Raw genomic sequence first — 27880 nt, forward strand, 5'->3', positions numbered from 1 at the left:
CAAATGGGCAAGTGTAAGGATTTGAGCGAGTTTGACAAGGGCCAAATTGTGATGGCTAGACGACTGGGTCAGAGCATCTCCAAAACTGCAGCTCTTGTGGGGTGTTCCCGGTCTGCAGTGGTCAGTATCTATCAAAAGTGGTCCAAGGAAGGAACAGTGAACCAGCAAAAGGCTCATTGATGCTCACGATCAAACAGACGAGCTACTGTAGCTCAAATTGCTAAAGAAGTTTATGTTGGTTCTGATAGAAAGGTGTCAGAATACACAGAGCATCACAGTTTGTTGCATGTGGGCCTGCATAGCCACAGACCAGTCAGCGTGCCCATGCTGACCCCTGTCCATCTCCGAAAGCGCCAACAGTCGGCACGTGAGCATCAGAACTGGACCACAGACCAATGGAAGAAGTTTGCCTGATCTGATGAATCAAGTTTTTTTTTACACTACATGGGTGGCCGGGTGCGTGTGCATCGCTTACCTGGGGAACACATGGCACCAGGATACACTATGAGAAGATGTTTGGGCAATGTTCTGCTGTGAAACCTTGAGTCCTACCATCCATGTGGATGTTACTTTAACACGTACCACCTACCTAAGCATTGTTGCAGACCATGTTCACCCTTTTATGGAAACAGTATTCCCTGGTGGCTGTGGCCTCTTTCAGTAGGAGAATGCTCCTGCCACAAAGCAAAAATGCTTCAGGAATGGTTAGAGGAGCACAACAATGAGTTTGAGGTGTTGACTTGGCCTCCAAATTCCCCAGATCTCAATCCAATCGAGCATCTGTGGGATGTGCTGAACAAACAAGTCTGATCCATGGAGGCCCCACCTCACAACTTGCTAGAGGATCTGCAGCTAACATCTTGGTGCCAGTGCCAGATACCCCAGCACACCTTCAGGGTTCTAGTGGAGTCCATGTCTTGAGTCAGGGCTGTTTTGGCAGCAAAAGAGGGACACCCCCCCCCCCCCCCCCCCACACACACACACACACATACATTAATATGAATTTGAATCTTTATTTTTAGTTTTAACATAGATCTACACATTGCAGATCTGCACCAGAGACGTTCTCTGGCACTGTTGCAGTATTTATATATATTTAGACTAGTCTCAATGCCACCCAGAGAAGAATGTTTATCTGTTCCTATGTTTTTAAAATGATTATACTACTGGAAGCCATAGCCATTGTAAGTCAAAATGTAGCACCATGAGTATACTGAAAAGAAAAAAGATAAGAAATCTCTCATCCTAGCCTTCAAAACGGTGTAGACCAATGTAACAAATGTGAGAAATAAAGCAAGAAAACAAATGAACAATCTAAAAAAGGAAAAGGAGAGTAGTAGCCTATAACGTTTAAAACTATCTGCAACATCCGGGAACAGACTCAGGAAACACGTGCACATTTGCAGGGTAAGACTTACACAGTTCGTTTGTTCATATAGCCTAGTAGTTTGTGCAGACATGTGTTATGGATTGGCTCATGTAGGCTGACTCTCTGTTGTGTTTTGTCTCGGTGAAATACTGCCCGGCGCTGGACAGATTCTCTGAACTGGCTCAGGGGCCTGTGTGTGATTACAGCTGTCAGTCTGAGACGCTTTCAACAGGTGTCTGAAATGGAGGAGCTGTGTCTGTTTTACCATGTGTAGATGCTGCACTGGTGCTGCTCAGAGGAAAGAAAATGCCCGTATATTGTATTAACATACGGGGTGTTTTCGTGAAAATTAATCAAAGAGAGAGAAAAGTGGTTGTGTTATATAGCCTAAGCAAATCTGTGTAGGCCTACTTCAAAAGAGAACGGAAGAATTGTGGAAACGTAGACCATCCCCGGCCCATAACAACCTTAAAACCTTCAAAGTTTTTCAATTTCCAACCATAGTTTTTGTTTTTTGTTTTAAGAAATGGAGAAAATCAAAATAACAGAATACGTTACCTAAAAAAAGGGGCGTGTATAATTCTCTGTGCGCGCGGGCGCGTGGCCGCGTGCGTTCACTGCGTTGATCAGGAAGCTGAACTGTCCTCGGAAGCCTTCTGCGTTTCCTGAGGCGACCAAATGGGCACTTCTCATTTTCATTACTCCGAAACTTTACACAACTGAACCCCTTTAGGTGAGAAGGGTGAAACAAAGCAGAATAAATCCAAGCAGACGTGCATCGATCCGTATACGACGCATAACACACGTTATTCTTCCGTCGCGTGCTCGTGAGCTCGCGCTAATCACATCTGACTAGATCCTCAGGTGAGTCTATTTAAACACATTTTAACAATATAGCGCGATTATCTAAATATGCTCTGCTGTTACTGCTCCTAAAAATGTGGTTTGGTGTTATTTTATGGATATTGTGTTGGCTTGTGCGGGTATTGTGCCGTTTCAGATTAGCTAATGGGGCTAATGTTAGCATGGCGGCTAACATCAGATATCTAACGTTAATTATTTGTAAAAACGTTCAGTATTTTGTTAGCACAATAGGGCGAGTTAATGTGTGATTTAATTATTTAACGTGTAAAAACCAATACAATGCATTTTGTTTTTCATCCAGATTGTATTTGATATTTTGAACACGTTAAGGTTGATTAATTGATCTAACGTTATACATATCATTTACGCTTTTCATAAAACACACCTGGAGCGGAGTATGACTGTAGATGATCGTATCAGGTCAAAGAAACATATGTAATGGGATTGTGTTTTCCTACGCTCATTTTTTTCCTCCCTTAAGATGATGAAAGAGGTGAAAACGAAAGTGTTTTGGGATACGTCTCTTAAAATGGCCTCTTTTGCCGTTTATCGGCTTTTGCATTGAGATTTTACAGTTGAAACGGATATGAATAATAATAATGTGTTCCATCATTTCTGGATATGGTAAACTTCCTGTCTAACCAGCAAAACAATACCCAGCCAGTAGTCACTTGGCTGCGGCTTTTTAGGAAACTAGATATTATTTTGGGATCTGCTAGTGAAATGTATATTGAATTTCCCATCTGGTGCCTATGGAGTCTAAAGTCACTAGGTAGACAGCTCAATATTTTTTAAGACACGGCCAGTGAATGTGTTTTGTACTGATGATTGCATCAATGCAAATGTAGGCAAGTAATGCAACCCCCCAACTGAAACTAGCTGTGCTGGTTGAGCTGGACTCTCTGAAGGACTGGGTGATGATTGTTTAGCAGCAGCCGTTCCCGTTCCTGCTTTGACTGTCGATGCAAATACATAGACTATATGCATGCGAGCCTTTCATACTAGAAGACACACCCTGATGTGTTTCTCACACTGAAGAATGTTGCACATCAGTTTAGCCTTCTCATGTTACTAGATAAATGTGACCCACCGGAAAACCAGGCTTTGTAACATTCACCTCTGAGTAATTGTTGACCAACTAAAGCAATTTAGCTCTTCTTTTTCAAGAAACTTCTCACAACAGTCCATTGTGTGTTTTGCAAATACACTGGCTGAATATGCACTCATGTATTGCGAATGACTTTTGCCAATTTGCATAATGTTAAAAGGAAGTGTGATTGTTATGAATGTTTAAGGATCTGAAACGCGCTACTTTCCAGTTCATCGAATCTGTTTTGTTCTTGTCTTTTGCATTCTCCTGCATTTCAGAGGTTTTTTTTTCTCTTTTTCTGTTAATATTTAATTTATCTGGTCAACACAAACAGAATTAATCCGTAGTGGGTCAAGGTAAAATAAACAGTTAGTAAAAACAAGCGCAAATGTTTGAAGACAAATATTGTGTTTTAGCTGCATTCCCGTAAACTGGAATTAGTTTGGACAGTTGATCTTGATCAATACTATTGCATTGTACTGGAGAGAGAACCGTAAAGAATGTCAGAAGCTCGAGAAGTATGTAATTGTGTGGATAAATAGGTTAGAATGCTGCCCAAAACAAAGATGTAAACTTAGATCTCAGAACGGCATATTAGGGCTGCACCTGCAACTAAAGATTATTTCGGTAAGACTATTGTTGTTACTGTCCTTCAATTTTTTTTTAGGATATACTACTCATGATTTTCTTAAATAAATATATTATAAATACTTGCATGACCTGTAGGAATGTATTAATTATGGTACATTTAACTGAATTTTTTTTTTCCCCCAAATAATTTTTTTTTTTATACTTCTGTAGCCACCAATGGTTTAAAAAAAATATTTTAATTGTAGCCTTAATAACATTTAAAGGGTTAGTTCACCCAAAAATGAAATTGATGTCATTAATGACTCACCCTAATGTTGTTCCCCACCCGTAAGACCTTCGTTCATCTTCAGAACGTTTAAGATATTTTATATTTTAGTCCCAGAGCATATGCAGTCAATGCCCACTTCACTGTCCATGTCCAGAAAGGGAATAAAAACATCATCAGAGTAGTCCATATGTGACATCAGTGGGTTAATTAGAATCTCTTGAAGCATCGAAAATACATTTTGGTCCAAAAATAACAAAAACTACGACTTTATTCAGCATTGTCTTCTCTTCCGTGTTCCTCAGAAAAAGATTCAAACGGCCATGAATCAATGATTCGATTCGCCAATGTCACGTGATTTCACAGTTTGGATTGCATGTCAAACTGCTGAAATTACATTCATCACAGTCAATTTCATTTTGGGGTGAATTAACCCTTTAATGGGATAAATAACAGCAATTGTAATTATATTTATTTTATTGTCAAAGTGTAATGATTTGATTGTTGTGTCAAAAAAGCAAAAATTATAAGTCAGTTCTACTTGTTTTTGGTCTCTTAAGCATAAAATTGTTATAGTAATGCATTTCAACATTTCAATTATGCTTTTTTTATTTAGCTAGTCATAGCTAGTTTTATTTTAGCTAGTTTATTTAGCTTCACTTTTCATATTTTATTTTTAGGGATCTTTTCTCTACAGTCCTTCTAGTGTTTTATAATATTATAGTGTGCGAGTGTGATAGCCTTGTGTTCTTGTGATTTCTCTTTTCAGGTCTAAAGATACTGTGAGCACAACGATGTCCAAGCCCCCGAATTCTGCTTCTCGTTCCCGTTCTAGGTCTAGGACCAGATCACGGTCCTACTCACGATCTCACTCGAGGACTCGCTCCCGCTCAAGATCCAGAAAGCGTCGCTACAGGTAGGCACATTGAATGGCATCATAAATGGGATATCTGATTGTAAGCTGTCATAATGTTTTCATAAAACAGCTGCACCTCAGTTTTTTATCCTGCCCTTTTAAATAAAGTAATTTAATATTAAAACGGCAATGAAATGAGACCATATCTTTCCTGAAGGTTGCTCCTCCTCTTCTTAGTGTTTCTTTACTGCACACCCCTTTTTGTTGTTTTTTTTGAGTCCGGTGAGAGTTAGTTTTAAAACGGTTTCCTTTTGTCTGCTGTGACTACCTCTTTCCACTGCACGTGGCTTAGCATGTGTTGCTATGTTGGTGGATAAACGTTGTTCTAAATCCGTTTTCCAATGAAAAAGCACAAGCGGTAAGATATTTTCCTGTTGGTGAATGTTTGGTTTAGTCATTGATAAAATTGAACCTATTAGTAAAGCTTGAACATTGACTCAACTTAATGCGTTGCCAGGTTTAGGTTATGAATTCAAGTTGCAGTTCCAGTTAAAGGAAATTTCCATATGCAATTTAGAAGATATGAAGGCATACGTTTAGGCAGCATAATCTTTTATTCAGTTGTGTAAGAATTGCATCCGTTGTGAAATGTACAGGAAGTGATTTACCACTTTTTAAGCATTTTTCTCATTGCAAAACCCCAAAAAGTAAATATGTGAATTTTGACTCTGTAGCTCCATCAAGTGGTCATGAATCATAACTGCATCTTTCTCTCTTTTTATGGCTCTAATCTTGCTCTAATCCTCTGTGCTTTGCATTTCTCTCTTTTCTTTTAGTTCTAGATCAAGATCCCGTTCACATAGCAGGGAGAGGAACTATCCTTCTAGAGATTTCCAGGGCAATCGTGGATATAACCGTGGTTATAACCGTGGCTACCGGAGGCCTTTTCAGTACAACCGGGGCAGAGGGCGTGGCTACTTCCCACGAGGGAACTATTATAGAGGTGGGAGCAACTATGGCTACCGTTCCAATCACGGATCCAACTGGCACGGCCATAGAGATCAGCAACAACAATATGACCACTCGTACAGCCCTAGGAGGCCCCGCTCACGTTCCCACACGCCACGGAAAAGATCACCAAGCCGAAGCCATTCACGTCATTCCGGTAAATCGTCCTCGGGACGTTCCAGGCGTTCCAGCTCCTCCTCCCGCTCCTCGTCCCCACGAAGACGCAACTCTAGTGCGGGACGACCCCATGCCAAAGAAGCCAAGGGAAGGGCTTCACCGGGTGAAAACAAGGGACCCAGCAAGGAAGCATCCAAGCCTACAGGAAGCAGCCCAGACGAACCCAGTAGTAAGTGGGAAGGCCTATCTGACTACGAAAACAGTCCTAAACGAAATGCCGCATCTGCTGGTCCGTCAGAGGTTAAAGTGACCCTTTCTGGAGGTACCGGCAATGGTGCTCCAATGTGGCGAAGCATTGGCCCTGCCAGTAAAAGTCCACCAGCAAAGACGTCCACCCCAACTGGCTTTGGGTTCTTCACAAAGGAAGACTTGAAGACCGAAGACAAATCGGCCTCCATCTCAACTGCTTTCAAAAAGTATGTTTTTGGTTTTAGCTTTTGGATGTTTTCCCTCTCTTTCTTTTGTCCTCCAGGCAGTTTTTAATCAATCATCATTCTCTCAAATGTGTTTAGTCCTTGTACAGCAACAAAGATCCTTGGAAGAATAGAGCTTATAATGGAAACCATCTAATTTCAAACTCAAATGTCACAAATGGGCGTTTACCTGTGCTATGAGGTTGTTTGCAATCCCGTAATTTAGGAGATAAAGTTTAAATGATGTAAGTATGGAAAAAAAGCTCCATCCTGGTTAGTCGTGTCTGCAATGCTGAAAAGTTGAACCCTAAGTTTGCGCATGTCTTAAATGTTTTTTATTGTAAGTAGGCTTTCTTGTATTGCTGTTAAAAGGTTAGTGTCAACTGGTTTGAAAATGTGAATGTTTTCTAATACAGTCTGCTCCTTATCAATAATTAACACGTGATCGTCCACCTCAGGTTTTTGGCAGAAAAGAAAAAGCCCCTATCAGACAGGGATAATGGAAGGGGTGAGGCTTTAAGTTTGGGCGACGCTGACAGCGAAAAGAGCAGCAGCAAGTCGAGGAGCATGTTCGAAGCATCCGAGTCTGGCTACGATGGCTCAAAGACTGACAAGGGACTTCCTTTTCTGGATGCTGAGGAAGAGGAGTATCGCCAGGAAATGAAAGACAGGAAGACTGAAGAGGAGTCCAAGTATAAAGAAAAAACCATTGTCACAATGCGGGGATTAACCGAAGAGCGCTTCGGAAAATGGGACGACAGCATCTATATGTCCAACAAAGATTCGTCAAGGAGGGATGAAGATGTTGAAGAGGATCTGGATGAGGAACTTTATCGCAGTCGGAAGCATGCTTCTAGAAAAGAAGAGAAGGCCTCCAAGAAGAAAGAAAAGAAAAAAAGCAGGATTAGTCCATCTTCTCCATCACCATCTAGAGTATCAGAGAATAGAGGCAGGCCACTGTTTCCCGCAGGAAGAGAGGCCTCGTCCCCAGCTAAATCCTCAGCTAAGAAAGACCAACACTTAAATTTCAGTATAAAAGCATTCACTGATGGTGGAGAGAGGTATGAATTTAAAAATAATAATCCTTTGTCAATGTTGTTTTTAACTTTTTATATATATATATAACAAATGGATGCATGGGTATAACTCCACTGCTTTCTTTCAGCTCATCAGGTCCATTAGCTAAAGAAAGACATTTGTCACGGGATCTTGTACACCCTGGTAAAAAAGACAGTGAGGAGTTTCGCTCGATCTTCCAACATATTCAGTCTGCTCAGCTTCGCAGGAGCCCTTCAGAGCTCTTTGCTCAACACATAGTCACCATAGTACATCATATTAAAGGTAATTCCTGTCTAATCTAGTGGTTATGTACTTTTACATTTTAATTCTTCACTTTGTGCTTTAAATGTGCCTCGGGGGGCAAACCTAGGACCATTTTTGTTTGCATATTTAGTTTGGAGAATGTCTCCAAACGTAATGCTTGTAAGATGTAAGATTTTTTTTTCTAATCTTTGAATGTAGCTCAACATTTCAAGTCATCTGGGATGACTCTGAATGAGCGATTTGGAATATACCAAAGAAAAGCAGCAGAGCTGGAAATGATGAAGCCGAGGAAGAGTCCTGAGATCCACAGGTATGTGCATTTGCACTCATGTACCTTAAAATACTGTTGTCAAAAGTACCAACCACAATACCAGATTGATACTGAAATAAAAAAACTCTTTGAGTGCTGTTGTAGCTGATTGGCTACAATGATCAGCACTTAACAAACATGTTGTAAATATACATCAGTGGCGCTTTATACATCACAGAGCGCTTACACAGATACACACAGATTGTGTAAATGCAGGCTGATCTCCTCCCAGTAAATCTGATGGTCTTCTAAAGAAGCAACACAAAAGAAAGAAGAGTTTTATTTAGGAAAATATCAGGAACATCATTGATGTTATTGCAATGCAAAATAAATATTTAATCTTTTTTCTTGAACAAATGGTTAAAGCGATTTAGCCTACCGGTCCAGTGGTTGACGCCTGCTTGTGCTTTCAAACGCTCCCACTCTCAAACACTTCCATGTGCTTTCAAACGCTCCTGTGCATTGATCATTGTAGCCAATCACAGGCACATCTGATGAGCCTGAGATCACAATGGTCAGTCAGCGGTGTTTACGATTACAGCTCAACAGCGTTCAAAGTGTCACATTTTTAAAATTTCAGTAGCGATTTGGCATCGCAGTCTGTACTTTTGACCAGTCTCATGTAGCTCATGCTTTAGATGACTTGTTACTCTCTTCCTTGCTTGATATTTTTTTTCCATGTTCTTTCACAGGCGAATCGATGTGTCTCCCAGTGCTTTTAAGAAGCACTCTCACCTGTTTGAGGATTTCGAAGAGAGCAGCTACAAGGTGACACAGCGTTTTCAAATCTGAAATTCCTGCCCAAATGTGTACCAGCTGAAACAGCAGAAATGTGCTATGAGGTGTATAATGCTAATGCACAAGAGCCCCAATCCCAATCTTGTATTACTGAGCATTACGCTCTCACCCTCCAGAGTTTGTCGTATGATTAATCGTGGGTACATACTTGCCCAAACAAAATGGCTAATCAAAAGGAAGTGAAAATTGATCCTGTGTCCAAGCCTTTCACTGGACCGCTAACCAATGCAATAGTAAGTATATCTCCTCAAAAATGTGTTTACAAAAAAAAAGTGAGGCTCAGTACTAATAAGTATTGGGAAAGCATGGAGCATGCTGCTTTCCCATGAGATCTGTGCGTTATTGTTTGTTTTGGTTCGTTCTCTGTCATAAAGTCTCACGTGTTAATAGACGTCTGTCACATTTTCAGTGGGTGTCGAATATATTTTGTACATTACTACTTAAAATTGCACATATATTTCATTGGCCAACACTGTAAAGACATAGAGGGTGACTAAATGAGGATTGCATTTGAGGTTATTCCTAAAGATGGCCAATAGATGGAGGTGTTCAGCTGGGTTTTGACTACCATTGTCATAAGCATTTTCTATTTCAGTGTGAGACAAATGTTCTCAACCTCTTCTTCTGTTTAGGTATTAAACAGAATATATTTATTAATATATCAATTCATTATAATGTTAAAAGGGTTGGTTCACACAAATATTAAAAATATTTCAGCTTTCAAATCTGTTCTTTGACTTAAATCTGAATAAATAAAAAAACTGTAAACCACAGACATCAGAATTTCCCAAATGCTCATTTGCAATGAAAGTGAATGAGGATGAATGAAGTTGTAGCAATTGCATGAAAATAGTCCAAAGTAGCCAACCTTCACTTTCATTGGTTGGAAAGAGCATGCTGGGCATTCTGCTAAGCATCATCATCTGTGATAGTTATTTTTGGATGAACTATCCTTTTAAACTTTGTTGACTTGTACACATTTCTACAATGTGATTTCATTTATTTGTTTACACTATTGAGGCAAGAAAATGTGTTAATTATTTTGGACATTATTGTGTCTCCACAGGATCATGGTAAAAAACATGAGGGTGAATCTTTGGACCTTCGTTTGGCTATAGAGCGCCGTAAAAAGGATCCTAAACGAGAGGGGGGAAAGAGTTCAGCTGGATCACGCACACCCAGTCATGAACTCTCCCCTGACAGATCCTCCAAACACAAGAAATCAAAGTATGTCCTTACTGAATAATATTTGCATAATACTTGATATCTGAGTCATGTTGTCTTGTGGTCGTTTCCTAGACTGTAATAATCTGTTGACTGAATGGTGATTTAACTTGTCAGTTTCATTTACAGCAAAACACTTGTTCATATCTAAAAGCATGCTGGGAAGGCAGTGCTTTATTCCTCAAACATTATACTTGTCCATCAGATGGTGATGCAGCTCTGATGTGACATTTCATTTACACACTATCATAGCCTAAAACCGTCATCTAAATTTGCTGCCTTTCAAGCATTACTGTCTCCTTTGGGAAATGCACATTTGGAAAACTCAAATTTATCTTCATATTCACCTCCGTTACCCTACTGATCATCATTGTTGTAGAATGTCTTATGTTACAGTGTTTTCTTGGGCTGTTGCCACGGTCTGGACTGTTTTTATAATCACAAACATTAAGACTTTACATTTTTACTACTGTATCATTTCAAAATATCCATTAATCACAATCATTTCTCAGCCACTCGCTAGATGATTTTTAACTCTGTTCTCACTCATTCTGAAGGAAAAGCAAGAAGAAGCGTGAGCGCTCACCCTCCTCCTCCTCCTCTTCCTCGTCATCTCCCTCTCCTCATCCGTACAGAGGAAAAGAGTACCATCCGGAGGAGCACATGGAAGGAGGGGGGGGCTTTAACAAGGCCCGTCTGGGGTCAAGGGAATTCCCTGGGGCCATGGACCGTGGCCCTCGGGACTATGAAGGCCACATGGACCGGGGTTATGAGAGGGGCAGAGGAGGATACGACCGAGGAGGATACGACAGGGGTCGTGGGGGTTACGATCGGGGATTTGTAAGTATTCCACAGTTCTCTGTGACATTGACTTAACTGTAACTTAATGATAAATAACGAGTTGCAGATGGGATTTGTTTATGTAGTTATCATTGATTAATGTCAAACTCTGTTCCTCTCTGGCTTCATTCCAATCCTGAGTTTTTAATTTTGAGAGAATGAGTCTGATGTTAGTATGTTGTTAAGCTATCATAAATCTGAAATTTTGTTTAAGTTTAGCTTGAAATCAGGTTTATTTTCCGCCCAAATCCTGGTTTCTGTTAATTGTTCTGGATTTGGTTAAAATGGTATGTTTTCATAAACTTTTTAACAATTGTGACCTATGAAATTGAATTTTATTCAGATTTTTTTGTTGTCCGTTTTGTCATTTTTTTCTGGATTGTGTTTTTGTAATTTAATACAAATGTATTATGAAAAATGGCTGTAATTTTAATAAGTAAGCAATAATTGGCTTGGGGGCATTGAATTATTCTGAAAATAACCTCGGGTGCTTTTTTTCTAATAATTCAACGGCCCGGAGTCGATTATTCTGCTTATACTATGGGTTCCACACCTCAACATTGTTCAGATGGTTTATTTGAAGACATTTATCAGGTTTTGTCTTTTAAAACGCTCTTTTGTGTAGGGCTAATTTCTTACGCATTAAACTTCATTTTATAACTAGTAATGGAGGCTTGAGCCACTGATAACAGTGCCAATGCAGTTATTAATATAGTCAGTTATTAGAGGGAGAGAGACTGAGAGTGTATGTGAATTACCTCAGTCTGTGTGTCTTGTTTGTGTGTGTTCGGCAGCATCAGAACAGTGCCTTTAGTACCTCGCTAGTGAGATTTGCATTTAATTTGCTAAACTATTCTGCTGAAAAAATCTTCAGAGCAGCGCTGACAACACAAGTGCGTGTCCGTAGCCTGTGTGTGAGAGCGGGAGAAAGAGTATATGCTTTTCGTTTGTGGGAAAAACATGGAACTAATTTGTTGCTGTTTGAAAGACTTGAAATAACTGAAATCATTTTGTGAAGTGATATGGAACTGTAATGTTCAAAACCTGCCTGGAACTACTTTTGCCGTGTGTTTCCCTGAAAATAATTGCACACCGTAGAACATTCATCAGCCAATCGGATTCAAGCGTTCAACAGCCCTCCTAGTTTGAATAAATAAGAATGCATAAATTAATAAAACAAATGTGAAAAAAATTATCTAATCGTTTAAAGATTAATCACACTTTTGGGCAAAGTTCTACACTACAGAAGTTTACTGTTTAAATTATATCATGGATGAAAAATTGGGATATTAAAAAATTGTTTTAATGATACATTTTATTATTGAAATATTTATTTTGGTGATTTTTGTTGTGAAGTATTGAGTTTGTGTATTTGCCAATGAATTTTATCAAATAAAATGGTGAATCACAGACACTTTTCCATATCATAATTTAATTAATTGTATGCAGGACTACTTTTGGTTTATTAATCCAAAATGTGCCAAATTCCATGACCTTTTTAAAGGGTCATGAAACCCCCCTGCTGCAGCGGTGTTTTTTCACACCTTCGATTTGAAAAAGCTTGTTAAAAGGGGAGTGGTCGACTGTGAAAAGGTGGGATGGTATTGTGTGGAAAGAGGGAATGGTTTGCATAAATAGGGGAGTGTCAGTAGGTGCATTAAGATTAGCGATACCAACAGCAGCAGTTACAGCGGTTCTGAGACATGTTCTTGGTTCATGTTGGCATTGTTTACAACAGTGAGATTAAATGAGGGATGAGTACAGCGAATGAGAGAGCTATGAGTGGCGTGCAGCAGAGATCGCAAATCATTCAGCTCTTCAAAGTTCAAACCAGCATAATTCAGTGAGAAATGAAAATAAATGTTATTCTGCATGACGAAATATTTTGCAAACGTGATAAAACTATATTTGTCCAAATATGCACGCTGTTTGGCAAGATGAACAACACGCCGACGTGATAAGAGAACGTGAACCACCCAACATGCGATGTGACCGAGATGTGTAATTCTAGATCGGGGTAAAAGCGAAGGGGTTTGAGGCTAGTCTTGACCGCGCATCTGAAGCAGAGCGACGCGCGCTGGGCTGCCGTGACGATCCGCGCTGTCTATTACTCGGCAGCTAAATCTATATTTGTCCAAATATGCAGCACGCTGTTTCACTAAGAGCCCGAACACATGCGGTTTAGTGCATGGCTGTGACGACAAATAAAACGGAGAGGATGTGGCTTTTGTTCATTAGCCTACAGATTACAGATTGGTTATTTTGCACTCCTGACATAGATAGTCAACGCTTGGAGGTTCGGCGTGCGATTGCTCAAGTTAATTTTACTTTACCGAGCCTTTGTAGCAAAGGCTTCCACAGACGGCGCCGGTTACAGCTCGCTCGCCGCCCTTTACGTTACTTCGTATCAGCACAACGCCTAGCTTTCCTCCGTGACTTTTCCGCACGCTGCTTCCAAAACTTCCCCACCATATCTCTACAATAAGTAAGACGAGCCTGACAGAAGTGACTGTCTCATGCACATTAACTAAATTAACTTGTATGCATACTACAGCGCAGGGATTGGACTGAATGAGCTTTATGTCATGAATATATATCGAGAATCGCTCGGAGCGGTCGACGTCAGCATGTGCCCAGCAGCCCATACTTGGGCCGAAAAGGCTGTGCCGACGTCAGCATTTGTGACGTTGCTCCGACTAAGCTTTTCAAACCGGAAGACAGAAATCGCTCTGAAAAATGCAAAAATAACTATTTTCACATATGAATACCATTAATAAGTACCCTTAGTGTTTTCAATGATGTGCAGCCTATACATATCTGTTTACATCTCAAAAAAAGTGTTTTGGGGTTTCATGACCCTTTAAAGCTGTAATTCCATCTACTTTTTTGTATTTGTGGCACAATGATCCTGAAGTTGTTCTCCCATTTATCTTGGACATCTCAGTTGATCTGCTCTTCTCTTGTATTTGCAGCCCAGAATGAGAGGAAGAGGATGGAACCGAGGAAATTACCCTGGCAACAACACCAATAACAACCCTCCAATTATGGGCGGCCCTTCACGCCCCCCAGAGGAAGAGTGGGACCCCGAATACACCCCCAAGAGTCGGAAGTACTTCCAGGTGTGATTCCTAGCTTTGATCTCAGATACACGCGCCCCCCCTAAACTTTACTCTAAAAACAAAAACTGGTGGTTGGTTGCTTCGCATGTCACTCAGACAGTCTCTTCCTATATAAGTGCGCAATTTTTGGACAGAATAGGCTGCATGGTGGCCAGTAAGAGAGTTTCAATTTACTTCTCTCTCGTCTAACTGCAGCATGACGACCGGGACAAGGAAGGGGAGATGAAGTGGGTGGACACTCGGGGGCGCGGCAGAGGCAATTACCCCCGCAGCAGGGGCACCTTCATTGTTCGGAAGGGCAGCGGTGGCAGCCCCAAGTGGACCCACGACATGTTCCAGGGCAGCACTGAAGAGGGAGAAATAGAAGGCAGCGCAGAGCAAAAAGATGATGAAAAGTCTGGGGAAAGCACTGCTTCCAAGCCATAGACGGTTCAGCAACCATTTGTGTCTGTTCTCCTCTACAGTCTCTAGCTCGACGAGAGCCCTCGTGAGAAATGATCCTCGTGTTCAGGTGTTGGACTGTGAAGCCCTATACGGTAGAGCCATGTCGTTTTTAGCATCACACGATCTGCTACTATTTTTCTGTTGTTTTTTTTCTGCTTGTTTTCGAGGTTGTGGGGGGGGGGGGTGATTTGAATATAATTCAATCGTTCAGTGTCTGGAACTTATTGATTTTCATTTAAAAAGTGCAATAAAAAATCCATGCACTTGTGCCTTAGATTCAACTTTAGTTTTATGATTCCCTTTTTTTTTTTTTAATTCTTTTTACTTTTTAATTGATCATTTCTGCCAGTAGATTTTCCCCTTTCTATGTTTGGAATTGCATGTAAATTCGTTCATTTATATTTCTCCCCTTTTATTTGATAACGTCATTGGTGTGCGGTTCTGTCTTATTGGAGCATATCCCTTGCGGACCAATACACTGTGTACTGGGCCGATTTTCTCGAGAAAAGCGTCTGTTAAAAATGTACAGATTCAGTTTGTCCTAACATATGGGTTGTCAAACTATATTTAACGTCCAGTTTAGTTAATTTTCGTCCCTTAAATGATGCCACTAATGATTTAAAAAGTCAAATTACTTTGTGACGTGTAAAAAAAGATTAATGTTTTTTTTTTCTATTTTGAGCAAAAAAATCTTGTCAATTTTAGATCATTCATCTGATTTTAAAGTGTAGATAATAGAACATGCTTGTAATGATGCATTCATTGCATTGTGTTTAAACTATCAACCAAAATGTAAAATAGTTCATGCTGCATGTTTAGATCATGTGATTTTTCTTCCATTGATCTCTGTATGCTGCACTGTTCAGTTGAGTTGTAAGGATAAACTGGGGGACTTGACTGCTTTCTTTAGATTCCTGCTTTGTGATGACATTATTATACTGTAACGCTGTGACGTTCTGCTAACATACTACATGAACATGCTAATTCAGTGCTTTCAGTCTCCATGGTGAATTTGAAATAAAGGCCGTCCTCTGTTTTACACGTAATCCTTTGTTTTGAGTTGCCTTGGACTTGTAAGACACATCGGTTTTAACAGCTGCTCTCGACAGCTGGAGCCTTTTAGTGAAGAGCCTTTATGATGAGGTTCAGCTGTGGTACCAGTTATGCAATGTTATGTGAGACATTTGATGATTAAAATCTCATATTCCAGAGAACTACAGTTAATGTTTTGTTTTTTAAAACATTTTAAGTTTTGGGGTGTCCATTCATGCTCCAACCTGCTCAAGCGGTACCTGGAATCTGCCTGGAAGTTGATTTGGTGCTTCAGGTGTGTTTGATTAGGATTGAAGCTAAAATTGCAAGAAGCTCGCCCTCGAGAAGCGGGATTGGAAAACCCTGATTTACAGCCAGTATATTGCATTTAAAGGGATAGTTCATGAAATATGAGAGCTTTCCGTCTCCATTGACAGCTATGCAACTACCACTTTGATGCTTCAAAAAGTTCATAGAGAAGAATTGAGTGGTTTAGTCCAAATGTACTTGTTTGCTTTTATAAGATTAATAGTTTTCATTTAGGCTTTTATTCACATTTAAACATTTATCAGCGAACATAAACAGAAGCCCAACTGAACCTGCTTAACATGTTAAAACAAACCTCTTGAAGCTCAAACATGCTGCGAAACACAAGAATGAACCTCATTGGTTCTCGCACGTCGAGCGAACATGCTTAAGCCTTTGTTTACCACAACTGATGTGTCAGTTGATGAATATTTCCATGTGAATAAAAGACTAAATTCAATCAGTTCATCATATAAACCGAGGATCGAGTCTATTCAGAAAGTTCGGACTAAACCGCTCAATTCATGTGGATTCGTTTTACGACCTCTTTATGAACTTTTTTTAAGCGTCAAAGTGGTAGTTGCGTAGATGTCAACACTTGAAAAAAAATGACTTGTTCAAGCAGCTTCAAGTGGTTCCATGCAACTATATTGAGTCATTTTTACAAATAACAATTTAGTTACATGAACAAAAGAAATTCAAGTAAAGCTGACAATTTCTTTGAGTAAATACAAATCATTTGAATTTGTCACTTACATAATATTTATGTGCAGTTAACTTGGTTATGTTAAATTTATAAAAGTTTATGTAAGGTGAACACATTTATAAATTTAATTTACCTTATTAAATTAGCTATTTGCTCTACAAGTGTAAGTTAAAAACTAAGCTTATTTTTTAGAAATGAAATGCAAAAATAACTCAATTTAATTGAGGGCTGGAATTCCATCCAGTATATGTGTGTGATGAGTCCTCACAGCCTAAACACAGGCACCACTCTTCTGCATTAAGGAAACCACAAAATTACAGAAACTCCTCCAAATATCCAACATAACTGAACATTAAACACCAACATAAACTAACAACATCTTTCCCTTTACTGAAAAACACATAACACTTTTATCCCTAAATGTACTCTCCTGATGCAGTCCCTTGCAAGGCATGCTGGGAACTACAGATCCACTCTCCAGTTTGCTCGTTTTACTCAGCAATGTTAAGTTGACTGAACAAAAGCTGACAGTACTCATTTTAAGTAGAAACAACTCAGTACATTTAAGTTAATGTAGTTAAAGGTGAACTATGTAGTATTTTTGCAGTAAAATATCCAAAAACCACTAGGCCGGTGTTATATATTTTGTTCAGTTGAGTATCTACAATATCCCAGATGTTTCCAACTATTTGTAAATTGTGAGAAAATTGCTATTTTAACTAAGGACAGGGACGTTTCAGCATTGCATTTGAGAGAGTCGCCTGTCAATTGCGTCATATCTGCGCTACCCTCGGTTTCGGCTTTTATTTGGCAGGAGCGCTTTACTCTTAGCAGTGTGAACAACTGAACGCACGGAGTAACGTCATAACATCGTTTTAAACACACTTAAATGTATCTAATATGATAAACAGAGCTACATTACCTCATAATCATAACCGGAAGAGCGGATCTGTGCAGCCGCCCGGCGACTGTGTCATAATAAAAGTCCCGGTATTCGCAAGGCGGGTATTTGTTTAACAATCGCTCCAGCAGCTTTGCTCAGGTCCATAACACTCGGTCCTGCTCTGCTTTAGACTACAGTAACGTTAATAACCGCATGCATGAACGTGATTTCTGCCCGAGTCCTATTTTCCACCGGCTGTGATGAGAAGACCACATCTCCCAAGATGCTGCTCTCACACTTTGCGTCATCAAACTACGCATTTTTTTTGCATAGGCGCCCTCCAGTGGACAAAAGCTGCATAGTGCACCTTTAAATGAGATATTAAGTAATGTGAACATGGATGATTTGAGGGCTGTGCAACTAACAACAGTAAAAAAAAAAGTTTTGAGTAAATGGAGAGACCAAAAGCTATTTTTTCCGCCAAAAAGTCTCTTTTTTTTGTTAAAGTGCCTCCTATATTTTTCTGTACAATATGTATTATTTGAGCTTTCAAATGTCTAATGCATTCAATTGTGCGACTACTGTTAGGTGGATTACCTTGTGATTACTTCTTGGAGTAGGGATTTGGAAAAGGGTAACAGGGAAGAGAAATTAGCATAATGGAAGATTAAGGCAGCTTCTTCCACCATGTGTTAATATTTGGTTTTGTTTTTATTTAAAAAATACATACAGTGTATATATACACACACATTTAAGTTTTAAAATGTATTTATAGATTTAAAAAAATGCAAAATAAAAAAAGTATCCATCAAAACTTCCACTCAAAACAGAAATATGCAAATCTAATTTTCAATCTTTCCTTTTTAAAGGTATATTACACCTACATCTGTTGCACAGATGAATGTCCTGTGGCATTTCATGCATATGGTAATGGGAGGGAAAATTATATTTCAAATCCAAATATATTCCAAAAAATAGGTGTTCCCCTGAGAAACATTGCGACTGCGAAAGCACAACAAGTATAGTTTTTCTTCTCGCCTCATATTTCCATCGCAAGTTTTTCAAAAGACTGCAGTTTCTCTGGAAAATATAAATTATTTCTACGATAATTTATGAGCGAAAAGGCATTGAAAGGATGTATTTGTGCCAGCACCATGTAGAGTTCTCCTTATGCATGAAACAACTGTGTCCAGAAGATAAACAAGCCACTAGTGATAGTGAACTCGACCGAGTGTGCCAGTGCCGGTGACGAGTATATCCGGCTGTCCGTTCCTCCAGATCTCCCTGACGATTCGTTCTCTCTCCTCCAGTCTCCTGGCTCTCTCCAGCTCTTCTGCTGAAGCAAACACGTTCACACTCTTAATGGTTCCGTTCAGCTGGGTCTGATCGCTCAGGGGACTCATGCTGAGCACCGGGACTTCCAGGTCCTCGTCGTCTCCTTCCTCGCTTTCATCCTCTTCCTTGTCTTCCTCCTCGGCGCTGGACTCTTTTAGTCGTCTCTTGTCCGGTGTGGAGGGCGTTTTTGTTTTTGAGCGCGTTCGGCAGGTGATGCCCAGTATGAGGAGAACCAGAGCCAGCAGAAGACCCGAACACACTCCCAACATGAAGTACAGCGCAAAGCTCTCCATGTTCACTGTATAAAACACAGGAGGGAAATTGTCAAGAACTTGTTTGAGTTATACACATACTCAAAATAAAGAATTTATATGAATATATTAAACATAACATTCATATAAAATATTAATGTATTCATTTATATACACCACCGTTCAGAAGTTTGGGGTTGGTGTCATTTATTTGATCAAACAGTAAAAACTATAATATTGTGAAATATTATTTCATTTTAAAATGTTTTATCTATGAATTTTTCCTTCAGAAAAATATCCTTCATTGTAACAAGATGTAAAACAAGTGATGTCCCCAGAGTGGGAAGTTTCAGTTCAAAATACCCCACAGATCATTTTTTCATAGCATTTTAAAACTGTTTTGTGTGTGTCCCTTTAAATGCAAATGAGCTGCTGCTGCAACCAGCCCCCTTTCAAGAAGAGGGCGGAGCTTTAAGAGCTTGTGTTAGAAGACAGTGTTGCCAAGTCCGCGGTTTTCCAGCGGAATTGGGCTACTTTAACACCGTTTCCGCAGGCTATTTTTAATGTCCGCGGGTTAAAGTAACCCCAATTATGTTATATTTAGCCCCAGAAATGCTAATTTTTTACCAGGAAACCCCCCCCAAAATGCGATTAGGCTTGTTTTGGCCTAGTTTTGAGTTGCAATTGGGCGGGTTTTTATTGTGAAAACCTGGCAACCCTGTTAGCAGATCCAATTACCTCCACAGAGGTCAGAAACTGTTCAGCCTTTTATGTTCAAACCGGAATCGGACAATGATAGAAAGACTCAAGAAGAACTGACAACATGTAGAGCGAGACATGATGTTTCAGATAGTTGATGAATTTATGTAGCTGATGTGGAGTTAATAATCTTCAAGTCATCAATTAGCATGTTCTGTCATAAACAAAATATCTCCCTTTGCTTTGAACTTTGAGCGTCGTAACTTTGCAGATGTTGTTTATACTCAACCAGCAACACTACACACTAGCTAAAGTTTAAAAAAGTCAAATCATAATGAAGGACCTATTTCAAAGTAAGGTTCTTTAACAAAAATATATTTTATTTTTGGTTTTGACACTACAGAAAAAGCTTAAACCCCAGAGCAAAAGAGAAAGAGGAACATTTAAGCCATGTCTCATGAAGTCAGAGGTGTGAAGCCAAATCAAACAGAACACTAAACTCCATGGAATGGCGTGTTGGTTTGTTCTTGAGGTCAGACGTGCGATGAGGCATAAAGTTCAATGAAGCTGACCCAAATCGACTATATCCGTGTTTAGCCAGGTGCCTTTTAGGGCTCGAGTTTTTAATCTGGGCATTAATCAACCATCTGTGTTGCGCTTTTACCTTTTATATGTGCGTAAGTAGCCATGCTGTTACTCAGCAGCTCCATGTCTTTCCGTATGGGGTTCATGTTGGCTTCTTTTCTTTTCTCTTGTGCTTTCTTCTCTTCTTTATCACAGCTCGACCTTCAGGTCCTGTGGTGGAAAAACACAAATGCTTAAGAGAGAGCAATCATATTCAAAGGGAGGGTAGATCATTTTTTATAAACACATATTGTCATCTTCTGGAGCTTGGAAGGGTTTTGTTTTGAGCAGATGTTTTATACCATCATCACTGTCATCGTCAGAGCTCACTTCCCAGTACATTCAGCAACTGCCTCATATTCACCATCTCATTATTCTCAAAAACCATCATTTTCAACATCTTCAAAATCAATATTTTGATCGCAGACCAGATCACCAGATCCATCATCAAGGGACAGTGACTAATTATTTGATTGCATTCAGTAGTTGCTCTGCAGTAAATAGCTGAGCTATCAGTTTTGCTGACGATTTTTCCCATTCTTTTGTTCTCTGCCTGCGGTAACTATGAGTGAAACGTCACTTCATCACTGTGTATCAGACATTGCCACCTTATGGAATAAAGGTGAATTGCACTTTTTGAGTCATCAAAGATTAAACTATTGTAGTGCAGTAAAAAAAATATACTTACATTGTTACACACCTCGGGTCGTTAGCGACCCTATACAATTTTTCCAAAAAAAAATTAATGGGAAAACAGATGTTCTTTTATAATATATATAGTTTATAATGAATTGATTGAGGAATACTGATGTCTTACTTTAAAAAAAAAAGGAATGAGGAGGAGGGTTGTGAATGGCGTTCCGGGTCACTAAAGACCCGAGGTATTCGTGTTCACATCCTAAACACTGTTGAGTTGCGTGCAAAAGTTTACTTTTGGTTTTGAAAAATCAATTCTACTAGTTATACTTACATGTTTTAGTAGCTCAAGGACAACTAAAACAACATGGCCCGCCATGCTTAATTAGACAAATAGGCCCTAACTCATTTATTTTGGCCCCTGAGGCTGAAATTTCTCTAAGTGTGCCATTAAGGAGCATTATATCATCTCTTTCCACACAGGCCATTTGTTATGCTGTTGTTATTGCACTGACCCAGGACTCACTCTTTGCTCCCAGAAAGACTTTCCCATTTTTCCCACAGGAACCGAGATTTCATGAAGACGTTCACATGCTGCTCGGGGTCTGCGTGGGACTCTTCCCTGGGAAACTGGGAAGGATCCAGCTTGTGTCACTCTCTCCAAGAAGGAAAAGAGGAGGAGGGGGAGTATTAAAGCAGAACATCTGGATTTCCCAAGCCGTCATGTGCCGGAGCCACTTGAGTCCTGGATGTGTGCTTGGCAAGAATCTCCTCCGGCTCAAGCGAGGAAACGATAAAAAGCATCAGACAATAAATGCGGTGACTCCCTGTGTGCGTCCACACCATAAAACCCGCAGTCGCTGAGACCATGCCGAGATCACGGAAGAGGTGCCATGTTGTTGTCTTCCTGTTTGTTTCCTCTCGGGGCCTGTAATTAGGCTACAGCAAACTGTAATCTACGCCATCAAGAGCCAAAGTCTCAGCCCCGATCCCTATCGGCCACTCTCTTGGCAGAACAAGGCACGTATTTAAGTGCACTAGAGCGAAGCACAGAATGATTATTTATCTTTTTTTGTCTTTTTGTAGCTTTCTCTTGGTCAAAATGCTCTACTTTTCTTCTCACTAATGTTATTTGCTTTGATAGCTCATGAGATTAAATGGAGATCGCATTTTATGTAATTGAATTATCTCGGATTTTAATAATAATAATAAACGGACACAAACATCTTTGATATACAGTCAAATCTCAATTGTGTTTGTTTTTTGCTCTGTGCTTCAGAAATCACTAAAGACAAAAATGGCAAAATATCACAACATGAACATAAATTTTTCCAAAACCAAATTATAAATCTGTATCAAATTATCATGATAATTGTTTTTAAAATTCTATTTTTATTATATATGATTATACAAATATTATTAAATATAATTATTATTATTATTGTTGTTGTTGAAATATTATTCAATATAATAAAGGCGATGAAATTGATCATTAAATAATTGTGTTTATAATTAATGTTTATTATAATTCTACAAATGATTCAATATAATAGTAATAATAATAATTAGTAGAAGTGTATTGACTATTCAAATTATATTAAACAAGTAGAAAATGAAGGAGAAGAATAACAACATTATTATTATTATTAATAAATTTAATACAATTTTACAATATTATAATATATGTAATAATCATGAATATATATATATACACACACACACACACACACACACACACACACACACACACACACACACACACACACACACACACACACACACACACACACACACACACAAAATAATCTATTCTATTAAACATTTATATAATACAAGAATAACAATAATATTTATATATATGTACTATTAATAATATAAAAAATATATATAAATTAATCACATAATTATATTAAATTAATTAAAAAATGTGACAATAATAACATAATTATTATATTATTAATAATAATAATACATTTAATATAATTATACAACACTATAATAATAATAATAATAATGTTTATGATTGTTATAATTATAATATATTTATTCTATACAATAACAATAATAATAATTTTCATTATTTCTATAATAAAAATTCAATATTATAAATTTTATTGTATGCATTTATAAATAACGTTTATTATAATTACACAATAACATTCAATATAATTATTAATATTAGTGGTAACAGTCATAGTAGTTATTTATTAAGTAATTATAAAACATTTATAATACTAATACAAGAATAACAATAATATTTTAAAACATTATTGTTATAATAATAGTAATAATTTATTTTAATACTTTATATAAACATAAGTACCAAAAATTCTACTGAGCACTGAAAGAGCCCTTTTTGAACAATAAAACGTACACCTGGGATGTCTGAGAGACAGGTGTTGAAAAGCAAGCAGATACTTGTGTTTGTGCGGCTCTCCAGCGGGTTCAGCAAACACAAACTACATCCCCTCACATAAACATCTGACAAACAGGAACTAGGAGACCAGAAATATAAGATCACACTAAATGCTTGTAAACACGGTCAAGTTCTGCTCCAACTACCAATTAGCGTGGGACGTAAGCCACATGCTCCAAAAATACTCCCGTTAGCAGACAGTGGCTAGCTGGCCCGAGTTTCCCCCACAGCTGTGAATCATCGGCGCAGGACGAAACAGCTCTCAAACACACACACACACACACATACCATCTCCCACCTGTCAGAGCTTTTCCCAGAAGAGCAGACCAGCAGACGGGCATGTAGCAGCAGATAAACCTGACAACCTGCTGAGCTCACGCTTTCCTCTCTGTTCCCTATCAGCAGTCTGATATAGAGCATCTTCTGCTTCTTTCAATGTCACAAGAACTGTTTTTCATTGTCACATTTTAAACAACATTAGCAATCAGACAAAAAATAGTTGTTCAAAACGTTTATTTATAATTTAAAGTCATTTAAAAAGCATAAAAAATGTCATAAAATCCAACAATCTTTTGTTCTAAACCCATGCCTCAAGCTTGTTTCCACCATTGAGTCAAAAAATAAAAAGATAATTGCAACTTTTTATCACAAATCTGACTTTTTCTCTTGCAATTCTGAAGATGTAAACTTGCACTTCTAAGAAATAAAGTATTTTTTCCATCAGAATTGGACTTTGTGACTTTATATTACTGAGAAAAAAGTATACTGTAAAAAAATAGTTTGATCAGTAAGTTATATCAACATTGTATATCTCATTAAAGGTTAAGCAAATTTTTACTTTTTTATGTTATTCAAGATTCAACAAATTTTTTTAAAGTCAGTTTAATGCAATTTAAATTGAATTGACTTAAGCAAGTTGATTTTACTTAAAAATGTACCGTGTAATTTACGAAATGACCTTTTACATTTTTTTATCAAGGGGCAGAAACAAGCTTCCATACGCCTGATATAGTTTATTTGTAATAAAAACAAACACACACACACACACACACACACACACACACACACACACACACACACACACACACACACACACACACACACACAAATTCTTCTGAAAGTGAGTAGTACTGTCTCACTGCCATAATACTATAGGGTTGCTAGGGTGTTGTGGATGGTTGCTTCACATTTACAAGTGCATTGCTATACAGTTTGTTCTATACAGGCTGTTGTGGGTGGTTGCTAGGGTGTTGCGTTGCAGTTTCTAGGGTGTTGCCATTAAGTTGCTAATGTGTAATGCAATTTCTAGGGTGTTGTTGGTGGTTGCTAGGGCATTCCTATACAGTTGTTATGATGTTGTGCATGGTACCTGGTGCATTGCAATGAAGGGTGTTGAGGGTGGTTGCTAGGGTGTTGCTATGCAGTTGCTAATGTGTTACTATGCATTTCTAGGGTGTTGTTGTTGTGTTGCTAGTTTGTTGTAGGCGGTTGCTAGGTTGCTTCTATGAGTGTTGTGATTGCTATGCTGATTATCCAGTGTTGTGATTGCTATGCTGATTATCCAGTTCAAAAGAATCATCCCTTAAGTCTGGGATGCTCTGAGATATGACTCAAGTCCGTTCTTCAGAGAGAGACTTTTCATCCGGTTATATTTTTCAGCAGACCATTTTTTGTTGTTGTTACGTTTTAAAATAATATCAAGCTCTTGTAAAGTATACTAATCCAGACAATTTATCTTCATTTAAAAAGTCAACTAGATTTGGTTTTTATCCCTTTAACAAAAATGCAGTATTTAATTCCTTACCTTTTCTAACGAACCATCATTTCTATCCAGAATGTCCCGGCGGAGGAAAGATGAGTCCCGTATCCAGAGGCGGTGTGACCTCACCACGCCAGAAGATGAAGCAGAAACACTAAACACTGAGAGGTGCTTGAGTTCCCGTCTACTCACACATGTCTGTGCCTGATAGAGCAGAAGCAGCCCTCTGTGGTCACACACACACAGCGTGTCTCTCACTGGGACCAGACCGTAGGAAAGCAGTTTGGGTAAAGGGAGGTGTTTCCTGTCAGAGGGGAAAATAGAGTCAGGGAGGGGCGCACGACAGGAGAATTTACACCCTCGGGATGGCAGCGCGATACAGGCCGCATTTCACACCCGCTGGTCAACAGATCATTCTTCAGGTCCACACATGTATATTTTAATGTATGGGTGTGTAAACCACAGTAAAACATACAGCTTGTTTTCTTTCAGCTCGGACTATCGATGCTGTGCTGAATGAAGCAGCTGAAGTCTAGTTTAAATGTATGGTCTATTGTAATTTATACACTCAACAGTGGCCTCAAATAAGAAATGTTTTGATGCCAAGGACCCTAAAATATGTCAATCTCCTTGTAAAAGACACCCTTTCAAGACATTTATATTTATAATTTAAGCTCCTACTAGTAAGTATGAAATTATAAAGACAACTTAAATTTAAAAAAATAAAAATAAATAGGAAATGGCATTTTATTTTTAGTTTTAAAGCCAAAATCTATTTCAATATTTAGATGCTTTTCACAATCATTATTTGTCCAAATAAGTTTTACACAGAAATCCTACATAAATACCCTCACCTAAAAGAACACCTGTTCAATTTCTCATTAATGCAATTATCTAATCAACCAATCACATGGCAGTTACTTCAATGCATTTATGTGTGAGGTCCCGGTCAAGACAATCTCCTGAACTCCAAACTGAATGTCAGAATGGGAAAGAAAGGTGATTTAACCTATTTTGAGCGTGGCATGGTTGTTGGTGCCAGTCGAGCTGGTCTGAGTATTTTACAATCTGCTCAGTTACTGGGATTTTCACACACAGCCATTTCTAGGGTTTACAAAGAATGGTGTGAAAAGGGGAAAACATCCAGTATGCGGCTGTATGTATATATATATATATATATATATATATATATATATATATATATATATATATATATATATATATATATATATATATATATGTATATATATATATTATATATTTTTTTATTTATATATATATATATATGTGTGTGTGTGTGTGTGTGTGTATGTATATAAACAGAATTTATTTGAAATAGATATATTGTAACGTTATAAAGGGTCATTTTTGATTAATTTAATGCATGATTGCTCAAAAACGAATAGATTTTTGTAATAAAAATATGAATTAATCTTAAAAAATGACCTCAAACTTTTGAAAGGTAGTGAAAGGTACTTTTCAAAATGCCAGCTGATTAAAATACATTTTGTACGACAAATTCCTGCTGAACTTTTCTTTAGAAAAAGTTGTTACAGTATTAACATTTACAAAGGGAGCCAACATAAATATCATAGGCTATGCAACACGCAGAGCTCAATGAGCAAAAAGTAGCAGCCTCTTTCTGTTTCTGTTTGTCTTTCAACATTCAAATTTGGGCACCTATAGATGTGCCTTTCAGCCAGCATGTGCAGGCTTGAATCAGGCCGACCGCCCAGCCTGGGATGGGCCACGTCTAACATGCCAGAGAGATCTCTGTCTGTTGAGGGTTAACCCTGTGGGGTGGAACAGAACAGGAAACGTCTGCAGTGGGCACAGCGCCTGCCCCTTCAGGCTACTGTTGGATTAAAAGAGCTCTTTGTGTTCCCTCCCGTCTGACGAGAGTTACGCACCTGAAGCTACTCTAAACCGCACATCGTCCAAAGCCTAGCAGCAGCCAATGAAAACCTTCGATTTTTGATGGTATAATGAGTCATGCTCTTGAGATAGCCTAAGTGTTTGTTGAGTCTGACAAGAGATGAAATAATAGAATATGGGAACATACTTGAGAAGGTGCATGTTGGGAATGGGAAATATGAAAGCTAAATGTAGGTTGAACTGAATCCATTGAACTTAAAGGGATAGTTCACCCACAAAAAATGAAAATTATGTAATTAATTATTCACCCTCATGTCATTCCAAACTCGTAAAGCTGTCATTCATCTTCGGAAAACAAATGAAGATCTTTTGGATGTATCTGAGAGCTCTATGTCCCCCCCTTCACAGCTACGCAACTACTATTTTGACCCGTAGCACGTTTGAGCTTCAGCGAGAACCAATGAGGTTCATTCTCGTGTTACGCAGCACGTCTGAGCTTCAGCGAGAACCAATGAGGTTCATTCTCGTGTTACGCAGCACGTCTGAGCTTCAGCGAGAACCAATGAGGTTCATTCTCGTGTTACGCAGCACGTTTGAGCTTCAGCGAGAACCAATGAGGTTCATTCTCATGTTACGCAGCACGTTTGAGCTTCAGCGAGAACCACTG

The 27880-nt window shown here is 38.7% G+C and overlaps 2 protein-coding genes across 4 annotated transcripts; one reads left to right on the forward strand and one right to left on the reverse strand.

The window, feature by feature from the left end:
• The first annotated feature begins 1923 nt into the window (after positions 1 to 1923).
• On the forward strand, positions 1924 to 15737 carry thrap3b (thyroid hormone receptor associated protein 3b). 3 transcript variants are annotated; one of them, XM_067426634.1, is made up of 11 exons: positions 1937 to 2233; positions 4949 to 5095; positions 5872 to 6636; positions 7092 to 7694; positions 7799 to 7974; positions 8155 to 8266; positions 8959 to 9034; positions 10131 to 10291; positions 10846 to 11128; positions 14101 to 14247; positions 14443 to 15737. In XM_067426634.1, the coding sequence occupies exons 2-11, from the start codon at positions 4974 to 4976 to the stop codon at positions 14671 to 14673; spliced, it is 2676 nt and encodes an 891-aa protein (XP_067282735.1). In that variant the 5' UTR covers positions 1937 to 2233; positions 4949 to 4973; the 3' UTR covers positions 14674 to 15737. The 3 variants fall into 3 exon arrangements, with proteins under 3 accessions (XP_067282737.1, XP_067282735.1, XP_067282736.1); XM_067426635.1 differs by lacking the exon at positions 1937 to 2233 and adding an exon at positions 3796 to 3950; XM_067426636.1 differs by having other exon boundaries at positions 1924 to 2233; positions 14101 to 14470.
• A 2853-nt stretch (positions 15738 to 18590) lies between these two features.
• On the reverse strand, positions 18591 to 25976 carry eva1bb (eva-1 homolog Bb (C. elegans)). Its single transcript, XM_067425711.1, has 3 exons — positions 25384 to 25976; positions 20568 to 20698; positions 18591 to 19251 (listed from the first exon to the last, which is right to left on the reverse strand). Exons 2-3 carry the CDS (start codon positions 20632 to 20634, stop codon positions 18827 to 18829), a joined length of 492 nt encoding a protein of 163 aa, XP_067281812.1. The 5' UTR covers positions 20635 to 20698; positions 25384 to 25976; the 3' UTR covers positions 18591 to 18826.
• Between the last annotated feature and the right edge of the window lie 1904 nt (positions 25977 to 27880).

This window comes from Pseudorasbora parva, chromosome 19 (assembly GCF_024679245.1).
Source record: "Pseudorasbora parva isolate DD20220531a chromosome 19, ASM2467924v1, whole genome shotgun sequence".
NCBI lineage: Eukaryota > Metazoa > Chordata > Actinopteri > Cypriniformes > Gobionidae > Pseudorasbora > Pseudorasbora parva.

Excerpts from the sequence above, each read along its gene's own strand:
- thrap3b (XM_067426634.1), top strand. The coding sequence starts at position 4,974 with ATGTCCAAGCCCCCGAATTCTGCTTCTCGTTCCCGTTCTAGGTCTAGG. Across the intron at positions 8,267-8,958 it reads AAGAGTCCTGAGATCCACAG|GCGAATCGATGTGTCTCCCA; the intron begins GTATGTGCATTT and ends GTTCTTTCACAG. Across the intron at positions 11,129-14,100 it reads GGGGTTACGATCGGGGATTT|CCCAGAATGAGAGGAAGAGG; the intron begins GTAAGTATTCCA and ends TTGTATTTGCAG.
- eva1bb (XM_067425711.1), bottom strand. The coding sequence starts at position 20,634 with ATGAACCCCATACGGAAAGACATGGAGCTGCTGAGTAACAGCATGGCT. Across the intron at positions 19,252-20,567 it reads TACTTACGCACATATAAAAG|TGAACATGGAGAGCTTTGCG; the intron begins GTAAAAGCGCAA and ends TGTTTTATACAG.